Raw genomic sequence first — 27,531 nt, 5'->3', positions numbered from 1 at the left:
TGGGACAAAACTAAGAATGAAATTTCAGACCTGAAATTGTGAATTACATGATCTCTAAATACAATTTTTCATAAAAACCAGGCCTTTTCCTTTGCTTCTGTATTGCATTTCAAAAGGCAAGCCTTTTCCTTTGCTTTCGTATTGTATTTCAAAAATGCAATCTAAAAAGAAATTTGTCAATTCTATTATCTGGAACTGCTGTTCACTGATATCTTCTGTGAAGAAAAAAAATACAATATTTAATCTTTATTTGGCACATTGTGTATTCAATGAATAGCACTTGGAATTTAACACTTGGATAAACATCATTTAACTATCTGGCACTAACTAAATACATCACTATTAAGAGGAATTTATGTAAAACATAATCTCACTAAGCAGCAGTGATTACCATTCAGTATCATTAGGATATGCCAGTTTACTGGGTAGGAGACAGTCCAATAAAAAGCAGTCCCCTTGATTTAGTATGTTCCAATTAAATAGGTATACTGTAATAATATATTATATACAGCACTTGTGATGAAACATTTCTGGATTATGGGTATACAGTGCCATGAAAAGGCAACAGCTTTATAAGCTAAGATGCAACAAACATTCTTCTTTAGCAAAAAGAAGGAATGCTTTATAACACAGTATTTGAGCCAAAATTCCCTCTTACAAAATATCCATCAGGATGCCCAACTTTCAGAAAGGCATTTGACTAGAGATCTTCTCAGGTAAACTTAAGGGACTGCAGTGAGCTTAACTGGCTGAGCTGGCCCAATTCAGTTTGAACCTCTGGCTCTGCTACAAAAGATTATCTGCACCACAGGCAGACTAGAAATTCTTGCTTGTATGAGTACGCTGGTCTAAGATGTGGGTTTTTGGTTTGACAGCTTCCTACCAGCAAACCCTTACTGCTGATGCAGCTATACGGCCAAAAGCTACAAAAATAATAAGAGTCTTGTTTTGTTGGTAATGTTACTTTCAGAGGGATGTGGTGCAAGGTATTGTAGCAAAGGAATGTTTTAGCTGGTAGAAACTGCGTCTGCACTAAGATGGTTTCCATCCTCACTAGTGGCCTAAGCCTTCCCTAGCAGCAGAATATAAAACCTTCCTCAGGGTTTTATGTACTATCTTCATTTTCTCATCAAAACTATCTCTCCATATGAAAATGATTCTGTCAAAAATTTTCCCTCTGTAATCCATTATCACGATTTATGTGAGTGTAAGACTTGATTTTATGCATACAAGCCAATCAAAATGATTTTTGATCATGCAAAATATTCCCAATTATGTTAAATGTTATATTAATTTCTACTAATATAGATGTTGTAAAACATAATTCAATGGCAAAAGCTAAATGCATATGCCATGCTTTTTCCTTTAATTTTATAGCTTTATACTCCCCATCAAAACCCCCCAGGTTTATATGACACTCAGCAAAGACAGTGTACTAAGAAATAAACTGGAAATACAACTTTGAAGGAAGAACACTTTCCTTGACACCTAGTGTCATAAAAGAATCAAGACTGATGGTGACCCAAAACAAAGTAATTGCTAAAAGAGGCTCTACATACTTTGGCTCTGAACATGCAAATGCTTTGCCATATATATAGCGTTATACATAGAAATACACCTCTTGAGCTCAGTGCAACTACCAGAACATAAGAATCTATGTCCTTAAAGGTAAGAATATATGTAAATGTTGACAGAATCAGGATCTTTCTTTCTATTCCTTTCACTAATTTTACTCTGTGCTTTAAATGTGTGCTACAGTAACATACTGAGCTAAATCAAGAGATTCTGAGTGTAAGAAGCTGTTGTAGAAGGCAGTGGAAATTATGAAGATATGGCATCGATCGCCGCTTAGGTACCTGCATTTAGCTTGTTGCTTTCTTTCAAAAAATTTATCTTTAAATCTATTCCTCCCTTCTCCCATTTCTCTCCTTCCTCTAAAAAATCCTAGGCACTACTTAGTTCCTTGTTACTCATCCACTTAGTTTCATTTCTTTCTTTTTCATTTCTATTCCCTCTCCCTCCCTCGGTTTGAGCAGACATTAAATACATTATCCCTGCACCACTGAAGTCCAAAGAAGCTGCATCAAGATTTAGCAGCTGCTAAACAGACAGCAGTTCATGTTTCCAATACACAAAGAAAACGAGTTGTACAAGGTACTCTGGGTACAGTGCTACTCAATATTTTTGCAGTTTCCAAGACATACCAGGAATAATGAAGTTGTAAAATCTTTGTCATGGGCTAAGGCCGACATCTTCCTGAAGAATACTTTAATCTTGGCAGATAACTATAGATTTCAGTAGACAATTGGCAATAATACTGTTTTGGTTTTGTCTTTTTGGAGGAGGATGTTCTAGCTTTCATCTGCATATTTCCTTTTCATGGATATACACCACAAATGTCTGTTGCTTGTTTGAATGTTCAGGCTGGGACACTTACATATCAGGACTAACATGCGGGCATGTGTCTGCTGTGTCTGAGCATACAACCATGGGAAGCCAGCCTCCTTCTCCTAGGATCACAGGTGTGTAACATATACTAGGGATCATTGGGAGGGTAGACTTGAGGAGGATCAAAAATCCACCTGGAAGACAGACTGCTGCTAAGAAGAAAGGGAGATGCTAAAGATTAAAGAGGAATAAGAGAGCAGGGAAATGCTGTTTGCCATTGGACTTAATTCTACTAGTTATCCATTGGTTTTATAGGCCACTGATCCAATTGGAAGCATTGTCTATCCACTTGCTTGGGCTATGCTACCTTGATGTACTTGTGCACTGGCTTGTGTTGTTACACCTTACTTGTTAGTGATGTGTATTAAAACTGTTGGGATGCTGAGTGCTCTTTTGTTTATTTATATGAAACAATAGTAGCCAAAAGTTAATCTTACATGTGAGGGTCAGAATAGGGCCTATAGACAGTTATTGTTTTGTTTTAAGCTATAATGCTGTGCAAGCATTCACAGTTACTTGGTCAGAATGCATATGAAATGACTGTCACCTCATTTTACTCTTATTCTGCTCAAACAGTCTCTTCAAAACAGAGAAAGTTTAGTTTGGTGATGTTTAAGGACAGGTTTGCTTGAGCAAGCTGTGAAATGTGAAGTTTTTTCTCCATGCTTCAGAAAGGGAAAGGAGTAAGCTTAAAATGTCTAGCCAATGGGAATAAATGCAAGTGATTTCAGGTAATGTTTATACCTTAGAATAACTCTTGCTAGTACAAAAGGTTCTACAACTTAATTTTTTCTATGTTTGGCATGTGAGGGTAGCACATCTTTTACTTTCATACTAATATGTGAGAGGATCACAAAAACAAAAGGTGAAATGACTATTGCTTAATCCTGTGTGTACTAAAGAGGTACAAGATTTCACTGAAATCAGATAGCACTCTCGTGCTAAAAGTTAAGCAGATAGACGCTTACCTGACTCTGCAATGAATAAATAAGAGTATGTACACTGAACTGTCAAAAATGTCCAAAAATGAAAGATAAAAATAGGTAAAGCTCTCAATTTTTTCATAAATCAAAGGCAATAATACATTTAAAAATTTCAGAGAAGCAGATTTTTTTTTCAGTTAAGCCCTGAATTTAACAATTACAAAACATTATCTCTAAATTCTCCACGATTTTTCTGCTCCAGTAGAGGAATTGTTCCATCTTCTATGGCCAGTGAAGATCAGAAAAAGGAACATCAAGTATAGGAAGAGCATAAGTACTAACTAAATTCAACAACATATGGAAGCCACAGCTATAAAAAACGGAATAAAATGAAGAATTTCCAACTCAAGTATAACCTCTGTGTTAACATATGGTTGTGAGAGCTGGAAATCCACCAAAACATTAAAGACAGGAAACTAGATGCCTTTGAAAGCAAGTGCCTACAGAAGATTCAGGGCATTGGATGGAAAGTTTCCTCACTGATGAAGGAATGTGAGAAATCTGCAGTGTCTGCAGAAATCCAACATTTTCTTAAGCACTCCAGATGCTAACACATCCTCCGCTGCGACGCCATCAAATAGGAACCAACACGTTTCAGAAAACCCACTGGTGACTTCCAAGAGAGAACCTGAACAGAAGCTTTAGGTAGGACAGCTGAGCTCATGACCTCAACACCATAAAGCTGAAACAGCAGGAAGTGATGGCAGAGGCTTAATAGCAGTTGCCCAGGAAGTTTGTAACATAATGGTACTTTCTCTGATACGACACAGTGAGTATATTCAAAACAAAACAAAACATGGCTACCAGTATATAGCCAAAATATGTTTGGGGACAAAACAAAATAGCATAAAGAAACTGCATTCATTATGGGGAGAAAAATTACATGCTAAAGGAGCCTTAGAATAATGCTGAAATTTCCAGTTTCAAACATGAATTTAAAATTTTCATGTGTCATTTGATGGTCCCTTGAGTTGCCAGGTCTCACCATACCTCAACAAATAGAAAATAGGGCATCTTAGCCAACCACATCTTCAAGGTAAAGTGCATTATTTTAAACCTTCTTTTTTGAACTGTAAGGGCTTTCCAAAATTTCTAAATCCCTTTCAAAATTGGGGCCCTGCCCTCTTACTTAAGCTTATCTTTATTGCTGTGATTTTAGTTAATAATTTTTACACACAAACTCGTAAACTCATACTCTTAGCCTCCCAAAAAGTACATGTAAAAAAATGTTTCAAATGCATGTGCTAGCCTTTGCACTTCAATTACATGTCAGACATTTTTCAGAGCCAGGTGCTGAAGGCTGGGATTAGTGGGCATTTTCAGCCTCTTACACTGAGTATATCAGAGCCAAAAATAATGTTCTCAGCAGATTTTCAGATTTCTTATCTGTCAAAACTAGGTTATTTATCTCTGCTATAACCTCTTGTATCTGAAACGCAGCATGTCTGGACTAGCCATAACATTTTTGTTGTTGTTGTTACTGCAATAATTATGTCCCAGAAGGCCTGTGGTTTAAAAGAAAACCTCTGTTTCCTTCTTGTTTTCTTTTTCTCGGGCAGTCCTTCCTTGTGGACCTCTATCTGAGGATCTTAGGATAACCGTACTTTTTTGATAGGTACAATATTTATGATAGGGCTCTTAATAGGTATAAATCTGTATATGTTGATATAAAATGATGGCCTATATTGGTTTCTGTTGTATTTCCCTATGCAATACAATTAACCTATTGTTCCCAAAATCCAATAGTACATACCCGTATTTTTGGGTGCAAGATAAAAAATAAAGAATTTACTACTTCTTTCCAGAAATGTAAGTGTACGATCTTTCAGAATACTTTTCTCCAGTGCATAAGTGCTTTACTCATCCTTCTGACAAGTTTTTTTTAAAAAATAGATTGCAAGCTGCAAAGCATATGTTAAGCTATCATATTTTTCTCTGTTAGTTTAGCTTGCCATTGATTAAGGCTTAAATTTAAAATATCTGAGCCAAAAAAATCATAAATGGATGAAGTTGTATCCATTGTCTCACAGATCTTTTTCCACACATAACTAGTTCACGTCTAATTACTATGTTCTTTGAATTATGATAGTAAAACATTGTGCTTTTAGAACAAAACTCTTGAAACCAATAATTGTTTTCTTTTTCACAAGATAGGTTTTTGTTCCAAAATAGAAAGTAACTTGAGCTTGTAACATTCAGCTGTTTTTTATTGTTCAAAAAATAATAAAACTCAGTAATATACCAAATCTAATGATGCCATTGGAGCTGGTGTTTAATACTGTCATTTTTCTACAGTATTTGGGCTGAGAATTTCTGTTGGTCAGGAAAGCTAATATGCCTCCCTTGCATCTTTAGCGTAACTTTCAGTACCACTTGTACATAGGGGAAGAATGAGATTTCAGAGAATGTTCCTCTGCAAGTCGTCATTTAAAAAAACCCCACAAAATACCCTTGAATTCCAAAGTTGCTAAATATGACAGAAACTCAGCAAAAATATCAGAGCAAATATACAGCTTTCATAACTATGGCTACGACCTCGAGGTAGATGGCTGTGGACTGCAGACAAGTATGCGACATTTGTGTGTTGGTCAGAGGGCAGCCTGAAACCCTGGGGGAGGGAACTTGCTCACCCTTCTGCAGTGAGCACAGGGAGGTGACACAACTGCATTTCTCTGGGAAAAATGCATACAGATTCACCCACCAGAGCTCTCCTTCCTCCATTTTCCTCCTGTGGATTTTTCTGCAAACTTCAATTATTTTTGTCTTTATACCCATTATTATAAAGCAGCTACAAGATAAGCTGTTTCTTACTCTAGCCCATTTGTGGGGGTGGTGGGGGTGGGGGTGGAGAAAATGACCCCTGTTTGTAAAAAGTCTCAAATTATAATGTAAGGAATTCTGACATATTAAACACAAAATTAAATTTCATTTTGCAATGCACAGTTAATCTCAGAGATTTTTTTAAGATGAATTAAAAAAAGCTGCAGAACCTCAGAATCATATTCTCTGACAAAGTAATTCCTTGGTTTTTGCCTTTTCTGATGGTTATGATCATTCTACGTTCCATATTACTGTAAACAGTCTGCTTCCAGATCAGCAAAATTCTTTCTTGACAGCAACACATCAAACCATGTCTATACAGAAAGAATCAAAATTCTAAAGAGCAGACAATGGAGTCATTTGTTTTAGTACATAGTTTTTAAAAGAAAACACACGCAATATATGAATTTCACCACCTGATTCAGTAGAAGCCAGTATTTCATTCAGTGCATGGCTGACTCTATTCTTTGCTGCTAACATTTCTTATAGATCATGCACCACAGACTTCCTTTAAAAATCTAAATCACAGAAAGTTTAGCAACCTAGAGATGGTGAATGCTTGCGGGTGGAAAGAGATCAAGCATTCGTGTTTGCCTTTCAGAAGTAAGGTGGACAGAATCTCAGCTTATGTGAATGAGGTAGATCCACAGAGGTGATAGGAGCTGTGCCGACTTAACATTAGCTGGGAATCTAGACTAAGGTTACTGCATGTCTTCGTTACTGCAGGCTTTATGGGTGCAAAGTCCCCAGCTATGCCAGTTGACTTCACTGGGAATGCTGAAGGAAGTCTACACAAAATGAGGTATGTTCTTATTATTCTAAAGCATTTCTAATGCATGCTTATTTCTTATTCCTCTGTCCTTGTTGCCTCTTTCATCCTAAAGTCCTCAGTTTTATCTAGTGCCTCAAGCTAGCTAGCCCATATATGACTGGCCGCAGCCAGAAGTGCTGGTGACAGATAAGAACTAAAATATCTGCATAAATAGGAATATACGTCTCTCCAAACAATGTCTTCTAAAGAAACCATCTGTGCAGGATTTTCAGACCCAGGTCTCAAATGTGAAGGGCTATACAACTATCTTCCTAGACAAACAGTAGCTAAAACCATTTGAATTTGGCTTGCGAAATATTTACCAGCAGTTATCACATTCAGCAAACAATTTGATTCACCCTTGTGTCGTATAGCACGTGTGTGTGCATACACCTTAATTTGATTGGTGTGACAAATGGCAGAATAGCTCGTAAAGCCAGACAGGAGATATCATGTTCCAGGGCACTACAGCCTGTCTGGGATTATCAAAAGATCAGCTGTCAGGAGGAGCGTGAAAAACAAAAGAAAAAGCAGCAGATTACATAAAAAGAAATTAAGAGCTACAATATTCATCATAACTTTGCCATCCCTTTCTATATGGTAGACAATATGGGAAGAAAGTAGCTTGTAATCTTTTAACATAATAAAAAGTTAAAAGTTTGTATGCAAATTAAATGGAACTGCAATTTTCACTGTACTGTTAGAGACCAAGGAATTTGACTTATGTTTCTGCAACAACCACAACCCTATGTTGCATGCATGCAGTTAGCAATTAAAAGCAGTGTAATGGTCTCTGAAACATTCACACGTACATGCAATATGCCCAAACTGAAGCTGCAGAAATGATTATTTCCTTTGTTAAAAATCTCAATGTGTATTAACACAATGGTTTAACTGCCGGTTTTGGCTGGCAGTAGATGGGAGTGGGTTGCATTGGTGTATTAGTAACATACTAAATTTTATATAAGATAAAATAATGTTTTTATCTCCAAGTCTTAATGAAGTGAATAAACCTTTAAGTTCTGTGACTTACAATACCACCATGAACTCCCAATGAAATCACAGTCCTATAGAATTTTCTTAAAATAAACTCTATTCCTTGCATGGCTTATTTTTCTAGTGTTACTCTAATACGATGATTTACTGAACTATAATCAGAATGTATACTTCGTTAATATAATCATACACATAGGAATACACTAAAGGACAGCAGAATAGTTATATGAGAAATCTTATTTAAATTATTTCTTTTACAATTAACGTGTAGTTTTATATAAACAATCTGATTTCTAATTATTATTATATAATAATTTATACACAGACACAGAGGTACAGTGTGTATCCCATATCTATATGATATCATATATATGATAATACACACTGTAACTAAAAATCAATCACTCAATCAATAAAATCCATATTAAGATGTTAACTGGATGGATGTGAACTATGAGGAAGGACATTCATTGGTTTTTTGGTCAAAGGAAGGACAGTCATACTGGTAGCCCAATAATAACTCAAACACTGCAGCGTTTAGAAAGCTGATTCTATGTCTATTTGTTGAATCAATCTATTACATGCATTTTACCTCATAATCTCTGAAGTCTTTTGAATGTACTGCTGTTCTCGCAAATTTATTCCAAAACACAAACCTGTCTTCTATGAGGATTTTTCTTCCAAATCATCAGACTATCTTGAGAACTAAAGCCTGTTGTCCAAAAAGACTCAGCAAAGCACAGGTATCGAAGTGTCTAATTCACTTGAAAGGGAATTGATATACAGGCTCCTAAATCACAAGCAAGCTGTTGAAAAAACTGTCCCATCTAACCCATCTAATTTTCAAGGAGTTATTTTAGTTGCCCTCAATTTTGGGTGACTGCAAATATATCGAGATGTATATCATATGGCAGCTCAGCAGGGTTATATTCATATTACTGACTTACACACAAAGAACATGGTAAATGGTAGAGGGATCATAGCTAAATTTTGTAAAACTGCCCAAATGAGAGATGTCAAAATCCTAATAATCTGCTTATCTGATTTGGCAGCTACGAGACTAGAAGAGAAAAGATTTTGGAAGGAAGAGCAAAGCCCTAGACTGGGATGGAAGAGAGTAATCTGGCTGCAAGGAAGCATTGGTAAGTTTGCTGTATATTAGTCAAAATTATTTTGCATCTGCTGAACTTGTTCTGTGACATAGCTATGTGATATTCATAGGCAAAACGATAAACTCTGTTATTTACACTAAGTGCTTTGTCATTTTTCATACCATCTTCTTTTTAGTACTTAGTGTCTGAGTATTAGACTTAAAAGTACTGGAAATACCAAATCCAACTGAAAGTTGGATTAAACTATTAGATATACCTTATAAATAAACTCGTAAGAAAAATGGTTTAGCATCTTCAAAAAATGGGTTGATCTAAAACCCAAATATTTTATTATTTCCTGGCTGACATCTCCTTGCAAATTAATCAGAATTAAAAACCCACTACCATTACATGCAGAGACTGTTATAAACCATATTTGATTTGATATGGATGGTGCTTATATTCTATTGTGAAAAACCTCATTAATTATTTTACAACAACTAAGCCAAAAGGCTGTGATTTATAGAATACCATCACAGAAGAGAAACAAGACTTATTAATAGTATATGCTTTTGAGTGTATTGATATTTACAAAGGACTAACATTTTTTGAAAATAAAGAATTTCTAATCATGGCTTGTATCTATCCTGACAAGTTTTTTGACCTGAAATTTTACACAGATTTTTCTCCTGCCACCATCTGAAGCGCTAAGAAAGTTTAACTTGGAAAAGTCTTATAAGCTGTCATCTTCATTTACCATACCTTTTTGCCTAGTGCAAGTGGGGACAAACATTCTACAGCTTTTGGTGAAAAAGACATCTTGTTCCATTCTTAAGTTATTTTTGTTACCATACCACATGTCAAATTTGGACCATCTTTGGATATCCAGCCTATTTCTGCTAATTGAAACTACTGGAAATAAGAAATATGTGATCAGAAGTATGAGGAAAAATACATTACAAATAGGGAACTATGCTCTTTTAACCAGAATTAGCAAGCAGCTCCCATATCCCTCTCCCCATCCTATCAGGCTTAATTGTCCATCCCTGTTATTTTTTTCTAGAGTGATCAACTGGAGAAGTAAATGTTCTACTTCATCATATCAGAAAAAGGACTGGACTACAGCTGTTCCATATATCCAGGTATTTATTGATACTGTCTTTGATGCTACCTGAATGCTACAGATGTATGGGTTAAAAACCCCAAAATCCAGCAGCCTACTGCTTCAGTCAGTCTTTCTGCCACATTTTACTACCTCCATTTTAATTCACTGATCTCATTATATGATTTAAAATTTGAAAGGTCCATACAACTTACTGTTTTGTGCCAGAGCTTGAAGCAGACAGTCCAAGCATCCCTCCAAGCTATCAGCTCTGCTGTCAGTGGTTGTTATCTTCAGCTTTTTCAGGGCGTCACTTAGATTATCTGCTTGGTAAACACAAAGAAAAGAGAAATCAGTGTCCTCATCAGTTTGGTAACAGTATTATAGCCTTGAATGTAAATAGTTACTGTAAAGTAAACAAGATCCTGTATCAATGAAGAAGGTATGTATGGTCTGTATTCTAAGGATACAAAAAGCCAGGAGTCAAAGGTTATAGATGAAATTAAACTTTTCAGATTTAAATACACATTTATCATCCTGCATCTGAGAACAGGATGCCAGCAGGCACTTTATGAAATGCCAGTGAACAGCAATTTAGCCATCAATATTTTCTCAGCCTAGTAGGTGCAGAAAACCAGCAGCCGTTTCTTTGTTTCTATCCTTGTGTGTGGGAAAAAAAATATAATGGAAATAAGCACATCTTGAATTTTTTCATCAATAAAGGGAAAGTAATTGAAAATCCCATTTCTGGCATGCTGTGTAGGCTTCCATCTTGGCTATACATTCACAGATCCCTAGTGCTAAGCTTATAGCCTTTCAAGTATTATGCCATTTTCCACCACAATGTTACAAGCACCACTGTTTATATGAACTGTGTTAACTCTTTAAATTCAACTGATCCATAAAAACGTAAGGCAGCTTCTAGAAATAAGAAGTTCTGCTGTGGATTTCAGATAATTACATAACTCTACCCTCCTAAACAAAAACCAACCAACCAACCAACCAAACCCCCAACACCCAAACCACGTAATATAATTCTCAATAGATGCACTTTTTTTCCCATAAAAGTTGGGGTAATATGACTGCTACCATTTTGAATATTCTGCCTATTCACAAGCAAGGTATAAGTGTTAGCAGCTGCAGCCTGAGTCTTTTTGGTTTGCCTGCTGATGACTAACCTCACTCTGAATGGACTATCCTTTTAAAAAATGAGTGCTGATTCAGTTTCCATGCCAACTCTGCCAGTAAGCAGAAAGTGTTACTCAAAACAAATAACGCTAAATAGTGCCTAGCTGTCTCTTGTTCCCCAATGACTATCAAAAAGCCTTGACCCCAGTCCTACAGAACCGTAGGTACAGTTTCTTTGCAATGCATCACTGGTATCTTCTGAGCCTGAAAGGCAGCCAGTGCTGCCTTAGAGCTTCACAGCAAAGCAGGAAGCCCCCTTCATAGATAAGTTGGCAGCTGCTGTGCTTTGCCTCCTCTTCACTTGCCCACATATGGGATGGTGCACAGGAAAGGAGGCATGGCAAGAACTTCCCATTATGCTCCTTTTATTCGTCTTTGAGGCACTGGTGGCCCAGTGGAGAACCAGCAGGCATCCCACAAAGAGAGTGGAATCTCACTCCTGGAGCTGCTCTGCTTCTCAGCCAAAGCTGTGGCTTTTCACCCACCTCCATTTTTTATTAGCATATGCTTTTGTAGCCCAATATCCCACATAGATAAAGGTAAGATGCTTCATTTTTGAAGTGCTCAGTATTTAGGTATGAAATTCATCATGAAATTGTTTATTAGGCAGTTAGTTTGTCTATTCAGTAATGAACATGTTCTTAGCTGCACTGTAGGGAGGAATCCCATCACTCCTAAATGCAGAGAGCCAGCAGTATGCAACTCTGTAAAAGCCTTTGGGGCAGCTGCACTTGGTTGTGCTCCTTGAGATCTCAAACCTGCATCCCTACCACCTCTCCTTGCCATGCTGAACTGACACCTCCTCGAACAAGCTACCAAGAAAAAAAAAAAAAAAATTTATCATCTTCCTTTGTACTGACTTATGTTACTGTCTAGCAGGCTTACTGCAGCACATTTACTGAATGACACTTAACCAACAGTAGAGCTGAACATGGACTGCAAAGTCTCACTGCTTAAATAAATTATTCAGGAAATATCACTGGAATTTGTCAAAAGACACAGGTGCAGGGTACCCAATGACCAGCCCCAGTACTACAATTTAATATTGTGCGCTCCACCTCCTCTTATACTTTCCTCACCCACCTCCCTCTCATATTCCTCTCCAGTTTTCTGATAATACAGCACTAATTCTTTTCTATCCTACAGGCATCTCATCTCCCTGTATACTCACACACTTAGCTTTGAAACTGTAGCAAAGGTTATATAGGTCTCACCATTTATAGTGAGAGGACTAAATCTACTACATACATATACAAAAACTAGCAGTTCCCACAATCTGGGGAGGAAGAAAATGCATAGGTAAGAAATTCACCTTCACACCAGTTTTTGCAGACTATGGAGAGAGGCTATTGTTATCAGGAAAGCACATCCAGACTTTACTTCTCTTATAGCCTCTTCTACTTTGCATGTGCCCAATGAGTAACAAGTTCCCACTTATTTCCTTATTTTACTGTGCAAAGAGATGAGTGTATTACCTCAAATACTTGTAATTTCTTCTACTCCATGCCACATCAGAACCTGCAATAGAGTTATCAAGGTCTCCCCAGTCTTTTTTCCTACCTCCCCTTTCTGCTCAGCACCATCTCAAGTTTTTCTAGGGAAAGCCCTCTATTTTTATTCTATACAGTTACATATGATATGAAGAATGATGCATTTTGGGCAAAATTTTCAAATGTGACTATCCAAATATTTCATTGCGTAGGACAAACAACTCAATTTTTCATGATACCGAGCATGTGCACATCCCACTGACATACACAGATGTTTAAGTTCAAATTTATACACACACTTCAAGCATCAATGGACACCTGTGGCAATGGTATGTCATGTTACTTTTAAAATGTCTTACGAAAGCATGTTGCAATATGTCCCAAATTGCATTTCACTAGATATGATTGGATACTATAAGTACTTTTAAAATAATAATAGAAATTAAATTAGAAACCATATGCATAAAGTGTGTTTCTAAAATAAATTACAATAATCCTTGATTTTTTAACAAGCCTACAACTCTAAACTTAGTGCAGCTTGAGACTTACTCCTTCTGTGCAAAAGAAGAAAACTTAAGTAGGAATACTGTAGAAAAAACAGACCTCTTGGCACAGTGTCAGAAGGTCACAGGCACTGAGGAAAAAAACACCCTTTAGGAAAGACTTTATTTGCCCAGTTTGATTCTTTCTGTCAAAGCACATCTCCTTTCTAAATAGGGTCAACACCCTGGAAGATACATTTACTTCCAAAATCTAAGAATCTCGGACATATGCAAATACATCTTAAACAGATTCAGAGGTTTTGTTATCTTTTTTTTTTTTTTCTTTTACTGTTCTGAAAAGAACAAAACCTTACAGTTTGAGATGACACTGACAGGGATATTCAGAGCGGAAGAGCTGCAGAGTTCCAGCAGGCTCTCACCATACAATCATACAAGGCTTCCTGACTTCTGCAGTTTCACAGTTGCCTTGAACCTGTCATTTAGGGAAGAAGCTGCAGATACTCGTCTTCCATGTACAAAACCCCTGTTGTTTTCTTGTGATCATCTCCTGCTTACCTTTCTGTCTCTTCCTCTCTTTCTATAGAAGCTGTTTCCAGCAGGCTTGTTACTACATAGGCTGATCAGATTCTCAGAGATAAAAACCCATCGGATAAAAACAATATAAAGAATCTTTTTGGCTGAGTGTCAGGGAAATGTGAATAAGTAGGTTTTGTCAATATGCAAGGTCATGTGAAAGCTCACATTAGTTGGGAAGATCTAAGGTGGCAAGATCAGTATGGTACAGGTGAAAATAAGGCTAGTAATGTTCCCTATGGCACAGTTGCTCAGCAATCTTGTATCAGGTCGTGAGTTTGTGCGGTATCAAGTCTGAAGTTTAACAGAAGTATCAACTATTTTGTTGATGACCCGAAGCACAGGGAGTTGCTCATACTTATGCCTGACTTACCGGATTGCTTTCAGCAGAATTAGTTCCCTTATCTGGACAGAAAGCCCTGAATCCCACAGACCTTAATCCCGTATATCCTAACGATACAAATTTATAAATCGGGAAGTGGAGTCTGGCAAGAGCTGTCAGACCTGTCCGGCCCATTCCACCTACTGATGCATTTTGTTTTCCCCTGATAACTACTCCTGCACAAACACTCATAAAAATGAGGTGGTTTAAATACTATAGTAGCCTGCATTGCTTTTGGTGGCACAGCATTACTACTATCTCTTGCAAACTTTTGCTATCTCTTGCGCAGGCATTTTTACAGAGAAAAATAGTCAGAAACTAACATAAGTGAATGATTTAATATTCCATTTCGTTTTAGCATACCCTTTTTTCTGGGAGATTTTCTGTGATTCATTCCTATTTTCAATCACTAACTTGTTTTATACAGAACAACTGTTCTTTCATCTCATAAAAATTTGGTGGTTGATCAACCTTGTTTAGGGTCAGGGCCACAGGAATGCTGGCTAGACTGCAAATAGTTTTACAAGGTACCCAATAGTGTCTAGGCATGCAGCTTCTGTGGACAAGAACCAACTTGCTAATTTTGCCTTAAGTTCACAGCATCTTCATCCAAACCACAGAAAAAGTCAAGGTACACAAAAAAAGCCATCTTCTAAGACTGATGTTAAAAAAATTATTTAGATCTTTTAGCTGAGTATTTAGATGGACAGCTTTTGTCTAAACAGTTTGTTTTCATATATTTTGTGATCTTTTTCCAGTACAGATATTTTCTTAAAAAGTAAGACTTTGAACATATCATTAACATTTCCTGTATGTTTTGATTGACAGCTAATATACTGTTGTTATTGCAGGGACTATTACATTATACATGCAACTTAACAGATAAGGAATTCAAAATTAATAGATACTGAAATGGGATGTACTGAAACAGGCTGATCAGATAGGAAAAGAAGCTTAAGCAGTTCTGCAATTACAGGGATGGTGGCTGTATTAGCCTCAGAGCCTTCTGAGTCTGTTTCACTGCCTCTCAGGAAACAGTGAGACATCAAAGTGAGCAGAAGGAATGATGCCATTTTATGGGTCTCCTTGTGTTATAATGGCATAAATGTCTTAAAAATCTAAGTGTGTACGTCTACATGGACTAGACTTCAGAAATCACTTAATTTTCTTGTACGGACTTTAACTTCCTAGAATTTCAGTACAAACTAACCTATATGGAAAATCCACCACTGACACACCACAGTTGTTTTTGACAAAAAGTGTATTCTGAGGTTATATTATTTGAGAACCTTGGAACTGACACAAAGATCAGACACGTCATAATCCATTTAGGCCAGCATCCAGCTCCCAAGCCATCCTTACCCCACGCTATTCACTTCTCTTCCGATACCATCTGTGTTTCTACTCTAATGCAGACCCCACGCCACTGCCACCTGCAGAGCACTCCATGCACAACCACATTCAGTGGTGCCTGAGGTGCCCTGTGGTATATAACACCTACCTCGCTAGTCATAGCCCCAACCCTGATAACCTCCCAGGGGCGGGGGCGAGGTGGGGGAGTGGAGGGGAGGGTGGTGGTTTGTTGGTCCTGAAGCTGGCTGCCTGAAGAGCAGGCATATTTGGCCTGAATTACTTCTTGCAGCAGGAAGCCCAGCAACTGGTAAGATCTGTAGCGTGCCTTTGATCTTTAATGACCCCAGATACCCCTTCCCCAAAGAGAGCCTAGAAGACTGGCCCAAAATTATCAGAGCGCATTAGTTCCCAGGACATTGAATAAGCTGGCAGGAATGCATAGGATGGGTCCTTCTTGAATCTACATAAGGAAAAGCTTAGACGCTTGCCTTTGGATAACTTGTCAGAAGATACCTAGTCCTAGACATGCAAAATACCCCAAATACACAGAGTTTATTGAGGACAAAAGAACTTTGCCCTTGTGTTTAGGCCACTGCCAAAAAATATTCCCTCCTCTCTTTGCAGCAGCTGCCCTCAAGCACTCCCAAGTGTATAGTGTTTTCTGTCAAACCAGCTAAATCCATCATTAGAAACAACTCTGTTCTTAGCCCATCCAGGAAATTTTGAAACTTGGCATCTAATTAGGAGGTGGATATATGCTGTCAGAGGCTGGTGGTAAAGAATTTGTTTTTGATAGGTAATGCCAGCAGAAACTTAGCTGGCTATTGTCTCCTAAAAATAATAGAAGTAACAGTGCTCCTCTAATAGCAAAGAAAGTCCAGTGTGACTCAATGGATTCCCACAGCATTTTACTCTTCTCAGGAATGGCAAACAGATGGGCCTGGCTGACAGCAAGTCCTTGCAAATGTGGTGTTTTACATGCTGCCAGGACGCAGCTGGGACAAACCCGATGTGAACCACATCTGACATACTCACAGACTGGATTAGCAACTGCCTGGCGCAGACAGGAGATGGATCTGCACGTGCTACATGAACCTGTGCTCCATCTTGCTTCTCTGCTACATAATGGCATTGCAGGCCAGAGCTGGGAGACGGAGGTGCAGGCCATCAAAGCAGTTGTCCTTTTTCCTTACCAGGCCCTCTTGTGCCTGGCTGCTGTGGAAATTTAGGCCACTTGAGAATTACAGATTCTGTTCTGCAGGCATTGTTCAGTCGGCAATGTCAGAGAAGGATCTCCAGGCACAGAGAAACACGTCTCAGAAAGCTGACAGACAGACGCGGGTGCTGTAGCCGTGCTGGTTATATCTGCAGGTGGCTCTTTTCACTTAGCATTGTTTGAACAAGATGCTTTTGGCTGCACTGGTGCTCCTGTACGTAACCTTTCCAAGTGACAACCTGGCACAGATTTCCTCTTTGGTCCTTAGAGATGTTCCTTCCGTGAGTATGCCAAGAGTGGAATGGGCAGTCTGAAAGCATCCCTGTTCCTTTGTCTCTGGAGAGACACAGCATCTCTCCAGGGCGCATGGTTGTAGTGTGAGCTGCAGGGTGCTGGTTCTGCTCTGCTGCCCTGCAAGATGTGTGCTGGCAGCCTGGGGCTGTCCCCAGCAGGAGGTCATCTAAACTGCCTGAGGATGCACAACCAGAAGACCTGGTAAGGACAGACCAGACCAAATGGTCTATGACAATTCAAAGGTTAACAGCTTTCTTGGGAAACGAACAGGAAATAGAAAACTATTTTGCCACTGTTAAATGATTAGTACGCACCCACGTTTTTAATACTGCATACAGCTCTAAGCATCTCATGCTGCAAATGACATGCTGCAGAAATAGAAAAGGCACAGATATGGCTGAGCAAAGGTAAGGAACAACTACTCCTCAAGAAGTTAAATAAATAGGCAAGGACTCTTCATTCTGAAAAAAAGATGACAGGGTAAAAAATGATCTAGATGTATGGAATCATGAATAGGGCTAAGGTAATGAAAAGAAAGCTAATATTTACTGTTTCTCCTAATACAACAACTAGAATACCAAAATGAAACTATCAAGCAACCAACTTAAAGAGGAGAAAGTACATTTTCACACCACACGTAATTAAACTGTGGAACTGTTAAGAGGCTGGAACTATAAACAGATTCGTTTAATTTATTCAATTAGAAAAAAATTATGAGGAAACTAAAGTCCATGCATGGCTATTAATACTATGATATGCATAAAACTTCTGGATTAGGAAGTTCCTAAATGTCAGATTACTGGGAATTGGGAGAATACCACCCTGTACTTGCCCAACTCCTGTCCCCTCCTGGAGTTGCCCCAACTCCGGTGTTTTCCCAGACATCAGCTACTGGTCATTCACTGTCAGAAATAAGACAATTGGGCGCACGGACTTCTGGCTACAGGTGGGCCATACGGCATTTGCCTTGTCACATTGTGCCCCAGTGCTCTGGTTCACCAAGAAGAGAAGATGGCCAAACAAATGTCCCCAGACCTGTTTGGACTTTACTGGGCCATATGTTTGGATCCAGCAAGCTGGAAAAGATTTTGGGTTCTGTGGTTTCTCCACAGCCAGTAAGGTAATTCCTGTGTTATCAGCTGCATCTTTGGTGCTGAACAGGTCCTGAGGCTGATCCTGGCCCTAAACCAGATTAACACTTAAATCCATGAATCCAGACATCTTAATCAAGGAGGAACTTCTTTTTTTTTTTTTTTTTCTTTCTTTTTTTTTTTTCCCCCCAGAAATCCTGCTTGTTTGTTTCTGTCCTACCATGTTCACTGAGGTGGGTTAACGTTTTTTCTTCCAACTAATTTTACTAGTTCTAGGGAAATACTGATAGATCGTTAACTGCAGGGCTCCTGCTGCAACCTGTTTTTAACTTAGGTACATTTGCTCTACTTTTCTAGCATAGTAACTAATTTTAATGAGAGTGCCTATTTTTGTCAACAGTTCAGCTGCTACATTCTTAAACACTTTCTGAATCTTAGATATACACCATCTGGTCTTAGAGACTTGTTACTCTCTCATTTACCCATTTGCTTCCGCATCTGTTCTTCTGACATGTCAATCTCTCATGGAGCTTCATTTTTATTACCTGAAAATACTGAGACACCATGACTCATTGCCACCTGAGCAGCAAGCTACCTAATTATTTTTTGTAATTATCAGGTCAGCCTATACACACTAACAACTACTTAGTCAGTTTGTATTCAAAATCAGGATAGAAACCTAAACAAAGCAGCACCAGCCAGCATTCAGTTAGTTCATTTGGAGTCTCTTGCCAATGCAAAATTTTCATTTTGCTGTAGAATTCTGGTTAATTTTAAGCAAAGAGAGTGGTGTGGTGTTGGTTTGGTTTTTTTTACTATGTCTGAACTCCCTCAGTAACATGTCCGTAAGTAGAATTAAAAGGATCAACGCTAAAGATAACCAGAAACAGAGATAGCTAAAATGACTTTTTTCTTGTTTTGTTTTTTTTGCCTTGGAGGAAATTTGAGATCTTTGAAAATAATTTTGTGTATTATTTTTACTGTAGTCACGGATAAACAATAGATAGATATTAATACAAACATATTTACGCTATTGCAAGGTATATTGATCTGTAGCTGCTGTAATTGGTTTCTGCATGCTAATGATCCTTTCCCTATTACTGAAATCCTGAGTTGCAAAGGCTAGACTATGAGAATGACTTTTCAGAAGATTTTGTAGAATCTTGGAAGATTTTTGTCCCTTCCCTAGGAAAATGTGGTAGAGATTTAGGTATGTTTGTATTTCATAACTAAACATTGAAGATCTGGAATTATCTTAAGGTCCAAAGAAACTGATCAAAATTCAGTGAAATTGATGTAACAACTTTTACCGATTTACAGAAAGTCCTAAAAGGTCTTGCTTAAAACAGGTCCTAAAGGAAGAATGAAATAGATTTTTTTTTCATAAATAATAAAGAAATATATTGTTTGATAAAGAGAATCTGTACTGGATGAATTTCATTTAAAAATCAGCTAATGATAGAAAAAGTAATTATTTCAACTAAAGAAGACATATGGTTCTCAGTTTATGGAAAGATCTTTTCTGGTACTTTATTACTAGGAACAGTACACAAAATCATACACAAGATAGCTATCAATTTGTAAAGAATTACATTTAATTGACAGATAACAGCACATTTTATTTTCATGTAGTTTATTTTCTCCAGGTCCCTGATCTTCACTGAGCTACATTATGAAAACCCAGGAGACATGCAGGGCATAACAGAAAATACTAATTGGGACTTTTGATAGACAAAAGCCTTTTAAATTCTCACTCGGTCCTTAGTGAGCAAAAACCCCACAACATCGTCTGCAATCAAAACTGAATCCACTTCAGTGGCTTTATTCAATGCTCCATTATAAAACTGATAATAAAGAAGGCAAGATACCTGTTTTATCCTAAGTAAGTGATGTACTGTATCAAGATTAGTCAAATTTCAGAGAAAAATGGTTTGGGTGCTGAATGTAAAAAAAAAAGTCTTATTGTCTCTACCCTAAGTAATTCCTCTGTGTCCTCTGGTTTAATTCTCACATGTTCATATGACTCTCTTTAGAAATATATTAATTTCATAAGTTCATGCATATTGCAGTTAATTTCTTCAGAGTCACCCTACTGAATAGATCTCAGTCTTCTCCCTTTTTAGAAAGCTTTTTAAAGACAATCTTTAAGTGATTTCTCTCTCCAAATTACTATTCAGGGTACTTGCACTTCTGGAAAGCAGCATCAGAATTTTGAATATAGAGGAAAATCAAAGTTCACTGCAGCAATTGTCCCATATGGAGAGAAAAAAGGCTAAGGCAGGGTAGGGGACCTGCCCTGTGTCCTTACAAAACAGAAATGTTCTTTGACACTTCAGCTACTGGCAGCAATAACACAGAAAGAAAAACTGCAAGACAGTCAAAAGCCTAACTTCAGCATCTTGGGAGTTTGTGTAGTTCTTATCTGCCCACTTAGGTTACATGGAGTCCCTAAACAGTTTCTTCCAAGGAAATCTGTACAGGTAACGTAGCACAGAAGTAGCAATCTTCATAACCTTCCTACTGTATTTACATGAAAAAACTACCAACTCATCTCCCTGGTGAAGAGATCACACCATCATCAGAAGTAACAGCTGAGGCAGATGTATGTCAAAAACAAAAGAAAATTATAATATGTATATCACAACCTAAGCCTTCAAATAGTGAGTCCTGTTAAGGCTCAACTTTCTTATATCCTGAGAATATAGCTAATGCAGGAGACAAATACTGGTGCATCATGGTGTATATGGATTTTTCTTACTCTCTGTAACTGGCTAACAAAAAAGTGATGTTATTTAATAGATAAAATGTTCTCACATTGACAGATTGTGTCAAAACCTATGCTACTAGCCCTGCTGTGTAGAAGCACCAAGGCCAGGGGCACTGCTGTCTCTAGACAAATGCACTGAACAGGTTGTTTAGAAAAAAGAAGGGTAGCACACAATTAAGGATTTGAAAGTACATTGTGTAAGTAAGTGCACCATTGTGAACCTCTGCTTGCTGGGTGTGATGGGTGTTACACTCCTTCTTCGTCCTGCCTCCCACAGGTCTGATCTAGAGCAATATATTATGTGACAGCTCATGTGAAGAATGTTTGGGAGCTGAAGCTCAGGCTGCAGTGCTATCCTTTCTTTCAGCACTGCTGGTCTCCTTATCAGTCCCTGTTGAAGGACAAGAGAGTGGCCACGAAGAAGTAAGTAGGTTTCTTCCAGGATTTAAGCTAATACAGGCTGCAATGAACTGGCTTTAATGAAAGAGCCAACCAGCTGGCCACTGTATGTAGCCACAGCACTCGATTCACAAGACAACAGCCTCCTTCTCTTGTCAACCAGATTCTGACCTTTTAGCCCAAACTATGGAAATGAATTGTTTGGTTTGGTGGCCTCCCACAACCAGCTCCCAAGAACAGTTAAAATTATGCAATTCCCATGTTGTCAATTGACATAATATTATCATGTGTTAGCTGGTATATCTCCAAAGGCATGACTCTCAGTGAGTCTCAAACACCAGAGAATATCAGGTTTTATTTCTCAATATACATTTTTTTAGCCCTTACATTTGGGGAAAAAACAACTTGAAAATATAAACCTAGGTATTACAAGAGTAAACAGAAACAACTCAAAAGCTTATCCTTTACAAAATAATGACTTTTTAAGCCAATCTCAATGATTTTTTTTTATGTTTTGCTCATTATTCGGCATTCTCGAAGTTCCTTTTTTTTTTTCCACAGTTATATACATACTTGTCACAGTTTCCTTAAGTTGGTTAGATTTAAACAAATACTATTACTAATGTAATCCCCCAAATAAGTAAAATATGTAACTGAGCAACAGTTGCGTGTATTCCACATTATATGATCTGCATAATTCCTTTATCTTAGAGATAGGTGTGTATACACACACAAACACATATAGTATATACATACACTAATGCAAACAAAAAATTGCTAGAGTGATAATAGGTTGCTGTCGTGGTTTAAGTCCAGCCAGAAACAAAGCACCACGAGGCTACTCGCTCACTCCTCGCCCCCGTGGTGGGATGGGCAGAAGAAAATATAACAAAAGGCTCATGGGTCCAGACAAGGACAGGGAGGGATCACTCACCACGTATGGTCACGGGCAAAAAGCAGACTCAACTTGGGGAAAAAAAAAAAAATCAATCTAATTTGTTACCAATCAAATCAGAGCAGGATAATGAGAAATAAAACCAAATCTTAAAACACCTTCCCTCCACCCCTCCCTCCTGGCTCAACTCCACTCCTGGTTGTCTCTACCTCTTCTTCCCCCAGCGGTGCAGGGGGACGGGGAATGGGGGTTGGGGTCAGTTCATCACACCTTGTCTCTGCCGCTCCTTCCTCCTCAGGGGCAGGACTCCTCACTCGTCCCCTGCTCCACTGTGGGGTCCCTCCCACGGGAGACAGTCCTCCGCAAACTTCTCCCACGTGAGTCCTTCCCATGGGCTGCAGTTCTTCACAAACTGCTCCAGCGTGGGTCCTTTCTGTGGGCTGCAGTCCTTCAGTCACAGACTGCTCCAGCGCGGGCTTTCCCATGGAGTCACGGCCATCTTGGGGGTCATCCCCCTGCTCCGGCGTGGGCCCCTCCCCGGGCTGCAGGTGGGCATCTGCTCCCCCGCTCCCCTCCGTGGGCTGGGGGGGACAGCCTGCCGTCTCACCACGGGCTGCAGGGGCATCCCCTCCTCCGGCACACCTCCTCCCCTCCTTCTGCACTGACCTCCGTATCTCCATAGGGGTTCCTCTCACATTCCAATCCCTCTACTCACTGCAGGTTCCCCTTCTTAAATCTGTTCTCCTACCACCATCGCTGACGGGCTCAGCCTGGGCCAGAGGTGGGTCCGACTTGGAGCCGGGGAAGCTTCTAGCAGCTTCTCACAAGAGCCACCCCTGTGGCCCCTCCCCCACCACCAAAATCCTGCCACACAACCCCAAAATGGTCGCATAGTCAGGTATTACAAGCACAGAAAGTTCCAGAATTCAATCAACCGACATATATTTGACCATGTAAAATATCTGCCATATGATACAGTGCATGCCAAGATGTACACGTGATAAATACTGTTTTTTCAAGGGCCCCCTATCTCTTTCAGCACAAATGTTCTGTCAAAGAACAGCTACTTAATGTCTTCTCTTATCCTCCTTTTTGGCATGTGGTTCTAGTCTTATTTACCAGATACTATTAAAAAATCCTGTTGTGAAGGATTACTTCCTTTCTCATTGGCAATTATAAAGTTAGTATCATTACATTATGTCATAGTATTTCAAAGATATTAATGTGCTTGTTTTCACAGGGTATTTATAAGGTAAGATGGAATCAGTATACTTTGTGAGTGAATGGGAGAACTGAAACTTGGAAAATTTAAAGTCGAAAGTATTTGTGTGGGAATTTGAGGTTTCCAACATGAGATAGCTCCTGATTTTGAGGTTCCTGAGTTACTGCACATTCTGGACTCCTTTGGAGTCTTCAGATGCAGATATGAATTATCCTCAGCACTTCTATAAAGCAGACCGCAACATAAGGTACCAAGAAATCATGAGATATAAGAGATTACCAGGGATATATTTGGTTTAAAAAAATTGCCTACTGTATTTTCCTACAGGAACTGTGTGTCATGGCGGAGAGGGCGATCCAGTTCTTTGTGGGAACATTCAACTATTAACTGTCAGACCAATTCTTCTCTATACATGCCCACGCCTCCTTAATTTATGACATGGCTTCCAAGTACTGCAACGTAAGAGGTAGGGTCCTTAAGGCGACAGAAGGTCTCCATCACCAGATTATCCTGGATTACTGCCTACTCTACACACAGAATGAAAAAAAAATTTGTGAGGAAAAACAACATAACCAAAATAGTCTCCTAAATGACTACTGATACTTCAGACAATAGTCCAAACCTGTTTCTTGCTAATGTTAAAACAAAACCCACCAAGCAAATGAAAATGGACAGCCTAAAGCAGACACTTGGCATAGAACATAGCTCTTCCTGAAGAGTCAGTAAATGACTAAAACAGGATCCTGTAATTAAAGGGGTAAACTTAATAATAATAATCAATGTTATCATTCCCTGCAATGCTATATTACATATAAATAGACAACCATACAGAGCAGGAGTATAGAAAAGAAAAGCTTATGTGTGTATGCACACACACACACACGCAACTAGCCAGGCTTGCATCTCTTTACTGGCTCTTTTTTCATTCATGTTAAGTGTTTTATTATGTTCTTTTGTCCTTTCTTTTCCCTTACTCTTCTGCCCCTCTAGATGATTTCTGCCTGAAGCATTCTTCATCTAGCAAGCAAGAGACACTTTGTCAAGTCAAGATAGCAAGAACAGAGAACAGGTGATAGAAAACAAACAGAAGAAAATTAATCTACAGAAATAGTACAGCCTGGAAACAGCACATTTAAAACCGTTAGCTCTCTCAACTTAATCTTTTCTTTGGGATGATTTTTGCTTATGCGTATAATCTTTTCTGACCGTACCTACTCTAAAAGTCTTGATCCTAATGTGATTCAAGTTAACTGACTACAGATGGCAAATGCTAATCTAGACATTACACTACCAAGTAAGAGGAAAACACCTTCCTAAAATGTTTTTGAGTTTTCCTTTAAATTATTTCCCTTACTATATTACATCAAACACTGATTTAATAGATACATATCATAATATTAGAACAATGATTTTTTTTTCCTTGCATAATTTAATGGGGCTCCAATTCTCTACTTTTTCCAAGTTCTGTACAAAATATGCCTTGTTAAGCAAAAAATTCCACATATGTAATGGAAGAAGTTAGTCTGAATGGACTTGTGCAGGATGCTATAATGTGGGACAATGATTTAGATTTGAAGTATACATTCCTAATCTGTATAACAAGGTTAGTCAACTGTTAGCTTTTTCAATAAACAAGTTAAAATTACTTTTTCCTCTTGTAACGATACTGGGCCTATCATCTTCTCCTACATGAAAGGTATAAACAGAGCTGGGGCTTTATAAAAAAAACATAAACACATACGTAAATAAATAAATTAAAATCAGGCAAGACAAGGCGGAGGATACGAAGTACCAGGACTGGCAACAGTACTGAAGAAGAAGCTGAGAAAAACTCTCACTGACTTCAACAAGATCTGGATCTGGTCTTTGGCCTACACTATGCAAGTAAGCAAACATAAATTATACAATATTAAGTACACAGTACAATATCTGTCATAACTATACTTATGCTACCAGTTTGAGTTATTGAACAAATACGGGATCTGATTCTGTACAAAGCCCTCAGGCACATCTTTCACCAGCAACAGTGAGAATTTTGCCTGAATAAAATACCCGGGCTCAAAATTAGTACTGCTAACTCTAATTGTATGTCACATCAGTGTTCTTCTGTCAGATGTTATGCAATACTAATCTGTGACACAGCACATTTCTAGCTACCATGAGTTCCCTGAAAACCTTGAACATGGAAAGGAAGCACTTAAAAGGCGCAGGGCAAATGATGAGTCCACAGTGTATTACAGATTTTGCTTCTTTAGCTGTCTGGTTTGAAAGTCATCCTGTGATTTACCAGCGACAACGGAGATTTTCAGTTTTCAGATATTGCTTACTGACAATAAACCCATGATGATGCCAGAAAAGGAGGATTCACATAAATTCACATGGTTTTATATGTTTACCGGAGTCCTTAAATGGAAATCTGACATCACTACTGTCAGTGGTTATTGACATCAGAAATCAAGGTTATTTTAATAATTAGATATTTTTTTGTTCTCTCTTATAAAAATACATTAAATCTGTTTTTATTAAAAAGCTTGTTTCTAAATTCTGCTTTTAATATGACCACTAACTGTCTATATAAAAACACCTTTTTAAAATTCAATAAAAAGTTGTGATATTTAAGTTACTGTACATCTCATATCTCTTTTCTTACCCACCTTACAGAAATTACAACCTCTGAAGCAGTCAACATCTTTGCATTAAGGGAAGGTATATGTGCAATCTTGCATAGTAGGAAAAAATACCAAGCTTTCTGACACATTCTCTGCAAGCGTTTCAAATATAGTAAGTTAAGAAACAAAATCTCAGCCCTTGTCCTGTTGAGTGTTAATAAAATTCCATCTGGTCACTTAGGAGCTATGCCAACATTACCACACAAAGAGCCTTTGAGCTGTTTGAATGTTCAAGAGTCATTTTGACAGCTTTCTTATTTACCTTTTTTTTTTTTTTTTTGTCAAATACGCACCTAATAGTGTACAGATGGCTAGGTTCTAACAAGTTTACTTGCATGTAAACTTGAAAGTAACCTTGAAAGTAAACTGCTGAGGTTTTGCTTTGGGTTGTTGCTTGGGTTTATACATTTTTTCTAACATTTAGGATTGTTCAGTCTACTGCTGCTCCAAGTTCCTTATTAGGCAAATACAAAGTGAAAGTGAAAACCTGGTGCATAGTTGTTCTAAAACTGCAAACACAGTAAGAATATGCTCAGCCTGCTCAGGGCCAATGGAATGGGAGTAGGTACAGGGAGTTAAAGTGACAGTAGACAGCAAGTTAAGGAAATGTTCAGTGGCAAAAATCTTCACAGGGGAAACAAATTTCAAGAACCACTCTGAGCAATGAGAGAGATTTCAGCAACAGATGGGTACTACACTCAGTATATATTAAGTACGTATCTTTTAGTGCCAAATTCAGTTATAGATTTATTCTCTAGTCACTGTGCTAAAATATGTATATTTAATAGAGAAAAAAAATCCACTCTGTAATTTATATGCAAATTTGCCTTGGAAAACCAAAATTGGTTTGCCAAAAGACCACCGCCAATTAAAAAAAAAAACATTCTGAGCAACCTGATCTAGCTTCAAAGTTAGCCCAGCTTGGCACAGGAGGCTGTATTAGATGACCTCCGATGTCCCTAATGACTTAAATTTTCGTGTGATGCTATGAGTCTATCTGATAAGTTTGTATACATCATAAACACATAGCACTGAACTGCTTGGCCTGGTCTATAGCCTTCAACACAAAACAGGTCCTAAAATAATCATAGTAATAGCCAAATTATCAGGGAGGATTCACAACATTGCAAGACTGGCAGAGGTAATCTAGGTGATCCATTTCTGCACTGTATTGAGTCAAAAGAGACAGGTAAAACAACACTGAATGCTCCACCAGACTCTCAGCTAGAGGACCAATT

The 27,531-nt window shown here is 38.2% G+C and overlaps 1 protein-coding gene across 3 annotated transcripts in view; it reads right to left on the bottom strand.

Moving 5' to 3' along the window:
• Positions 1 to 27,531, bottom strand: part of RAP1GDS1 (Rap1 GTPase-GDP dissociation stimulator 1) — a 104,936-nt gene that overhangs the window by 56,301 nt on the left and 21,104 nt on the right. For all 3 annotated transcript variants that reach the window (XM_030007295.1, XM_030007301.1, XM_041122488.1), the window contains exon 2: positions 10,467 to 10,574. In XM_030007295.1, coding sequence (XP_029863155.1) covers positions 10,467 to 10,574 — 108 coding nt within the window. The remainder of the gene's footprint in view (positions 1 to 10,466; positions 10,575 to 27,531) is intronic.

Source organism: Aquila chrysaetos, chromosome 1 (genome assembly GCF_900496995.4).
Source record: "Aquila chrysaetos chrysaetos chromosome 1, bAquChr1.4, whole genome shotgun sequence".
Taxonomy (NCBI): domain Eukaryota; kingdom Metazoa; phylum Chordata; class Aves; order Accipitriformes; family Accipitridae; genus Aquila; species Aquila chrysaetos.
This window is presented reverse-complemented; position numbering and strand designations above follow the sequence as displayed.